The sequence below is a fragment of the Prunus mume genome, linkage group LG1 (genome assembly GCF_029339155.1).
Source record: "Prunus mume cultivar Tortuosa linkage group LG1, ASM2933915v1, whole genome shotgun sequence".
In the NCBI taxonomy this organism is placed as follows: domain Eukaryota; kingdom Viridiplantae; phylum Streptophyta; class Magnoliopsida; order Rosales; family Rosaceae; genus Prunus; species Prunus mume.
Window position 1 is genome coordinate 20,699,198 of NC_142698.1, and position 2,556 is coordinate 20,701,753.

The 2,556-nt window shown below is 37.8% G+C and overlaps 1 protein-coding gene across 1 annotated transcript; it reads right to left on the reverse strand.

Moving 5' to 3' along the window:
* Positions 1-260: 260 nt before the first annotated feature.
* On the reverse strand, positions 261-1,857 carry LOC107882060 (putative sodium/metabolite cotransporter BASS2, chloroplastic). The gene is made up of 4 exons (XM_089048468.1): positions 1,744-1,857; positions 1,542-1,624; positions 1,263-1,413; positions 261-413 (listed from the first exon to the last, which is right to left on the reverse strand). The coding sequence occupies exons 1-4, from the start codon at positions 1,855-1,857 to the stop codon at positions 261-263; spliced, it is 501 nt and encodes a 166-aa protein (XP_088904594.1).
* Between the last annotated feature and the right edge of the window lie 699 nt (positions 1,858-2,556).

Below are 2,556 nucleotides of genomic sequence, written 5' to 3' on the forward strand. Positions count from 1 at the left end.
TTTCGTAGGCATGCCACAATTTTGAGCTCATACTCGTTTCTTTTGCTTGATCATTTAAACTTATGTGTAACATACACAAAGTTTAAAGAATATCAACCGTAGGAGATGTAATGGAGCCCAAAGGATACATATCTCCAAGGACACCAAGACTGTTGCTGCCCATTCTATTCATACTCACAGCAGATATTGCCGGGTTAGGGAAAACTTCGAAAGGGTGCTATAGTTGTCACTTAACCTCAACTGTAGGAGTCTCCTTGGAGTCAGAAGGATCTACATATCTCCAAAAGAATGCCAGACTGCTTCCCATTTATATTCATAATCACAACAAACAATGCTGCAGGTAATGCAACCATCGGCGAGGTGAAATAAGAAGTGTCCAAAACCACACCTGAAGAAGAATTTTGCATACCAACCTGCGAGTGTCGAACATGTGAATGAAGGATTAGTGTTGCATGCCCACCAAAATTTATGAAAGTTTCGACATTTCAATCTGAGCATAAAACAATGAAGATCTTCTATGGACTTACAATAAAGTTTAAGAAGAGAATTTTTATATCTTTATTACCAATTTGACCAAAGCCGAAACAAAACTGGAACACAAGGATTCACAGAAAGCTAGATCATGTCTTAAAGTTTACATTCTATTTGATTAATACCTCAATTGATATTGCTCGTCTTTGTGCTTCTCTAAACCCGCAAACAACTTCTGATATATACCTTCAAATTAAGACTCTCCCTGATCAAAAAAGACTCCTCAAGTTGCACATTTGCACCTCAACAACTCCAAAACAAACTAAACAAAGAGGCACAGCACCACAACCTTAAAGAATATTTGTATGAGTGCAAACTCTGCCAACAATGCTCGTCTACAAAACTAGTTTCTATCTTCATATGTCAAATTAAAATCCACCTAGACAAAGAAGATTGAATATATACTTTCTTACTGCAATAGCTTTTATGGCTATGAAGTCATAATGACAGCAAACTATAGTTTCTCAACTATTGCTTACAAATTATGAATACTTTGTTTTTTCAAAGTACAGTTAACTTCACTCTATAATTTATATATCAAACTCGACTGAAGCTAAATCAAACAGTAATAATACACTAATACAAGGCTACAATGTAATTTTTTTTAGAATTTTTGAGCTTAAATTAGAGTGAATCTTTACATACTGAAAAAAATTGTGTACATTACCTTGAGCTTTTTCCACAACAACACACTTAACAATTAAAGTCACCAACAGTTAAAGGCAACTTACCCCAGCAATATGTACTAACAGCACAGAAAGAATAACCACCCCAATTTCTCCAGATAACACTGTCTGAGCATGAGCCATTAGAGACAAATCAGCCTGCAATGTTACAGCAACCATTGAAGCTTTGAGACGGACAACATTCTCGGAGAATACACTGGCCCACAAAATGAAATCTAGTATATATGTTTGAGAAAGAGAGCACATTTGGAAGGAACCACAGGCAAGACAATCATATTTTACATATAAGTAATTAAAAGATATTTATATGCACAACAAATGTACCAGCATGCAAGCAGTGATGCAGCTAGAACAGCAAAAAGTGGTGCAAAAGGTATCACAATTTTAACCACTGCAGGAAATGCACTCTGCATATAAGAACCTAACAAATTGGAGCAACAACGACCTACAGATGACAGAATAGAGACCATAAGCCCCAGCTGATGGATAATATAATATTACTGAAGTTTATTATATTTAACTTAACCTGCATGGTGCTGATTGACAGTTTGGCAGCATCCACAGGGATGTAATTCCCTGCCAATGTCTTTGTTAGTAGAGGAGGCAGGGCTACTGCCCCAAGAGTTGTGCATACCGTCATTACAATCGACAGAGGAAATGGACTATCTGACCATGCCCCAGGCATTATTCAGTTGAATCACTCAGTGCAGCACAGCCATAAACCTTAAAAAAGCATTTAATGGAGTTGAATAAATTGCCTAGGCGGCCTAGGCGGGGTCTAGGCGGGGTCTAGGCGGGCGCTAGGCTGGCTAGGCGGGGGCTAGACGAGGGCTAGGCGGGCTAGGCGGTCTAGGCGGGTGCTGGTGCCTAGAAGAAAAAAAAGGGGCCATTTTGGAACTCCAAGGTCTTGGACGAGATGACGATGGTGCTGAGGCGAGAGAGAGAGAGAGAGATGAGGATTGAAGAAGAAGAGAGGTTGCGAGTTACGTTTAGGGTTTAGTAAGGGGCCTGGCGGGAGAGAAAAGCATGGGCTTCATAAAATACAACATTAAATGGATTTTGCATTATGAAATCACTAAAGTAACCAATAACAAATAAATATTTTAATATTTTAATAATTTTAAATCAAAGAAATATTATACTATTTGTTTAATATATAATTTATATACCCTTTTATTTTTCATGATTTTGGTATAAATTTATAATTTATAATACTAAATAATTTATTAAAAAAAGCATAGGCACTCGCATAGACCCCCATTACTCCTCTAGGCGCTAGGCCCTTGCTTGCTGCCCCCTTCTGTATAGTGATTTTTCGAACATTGGGATTAACATGTTG

Bases quoted from the DNA above. Each gene is read 5' to 3' on its own strand.
- LOC107882060 (XM_089048468.1), bottom strand. From the start codon at position 1,857: ATGACGGTATGCACAACTCTTGGGGCAGTAGCCCTGCCTCCTCTACTA. The intron at 1,414-1,541 runs GTACATTTGTTG...TTTGTGGGCCAG, and splicing joins GCATCACTGCTTGCATGCTG to TGTATTCTCCGAGAATGTTG. The intron at 414-1,262 runs GTAAGTTGCCTT...CGACACTCGCAG, and splicing joins TGTTAGTACATATTGCTGGG to GTTGGTATGCAAAATTCTTC.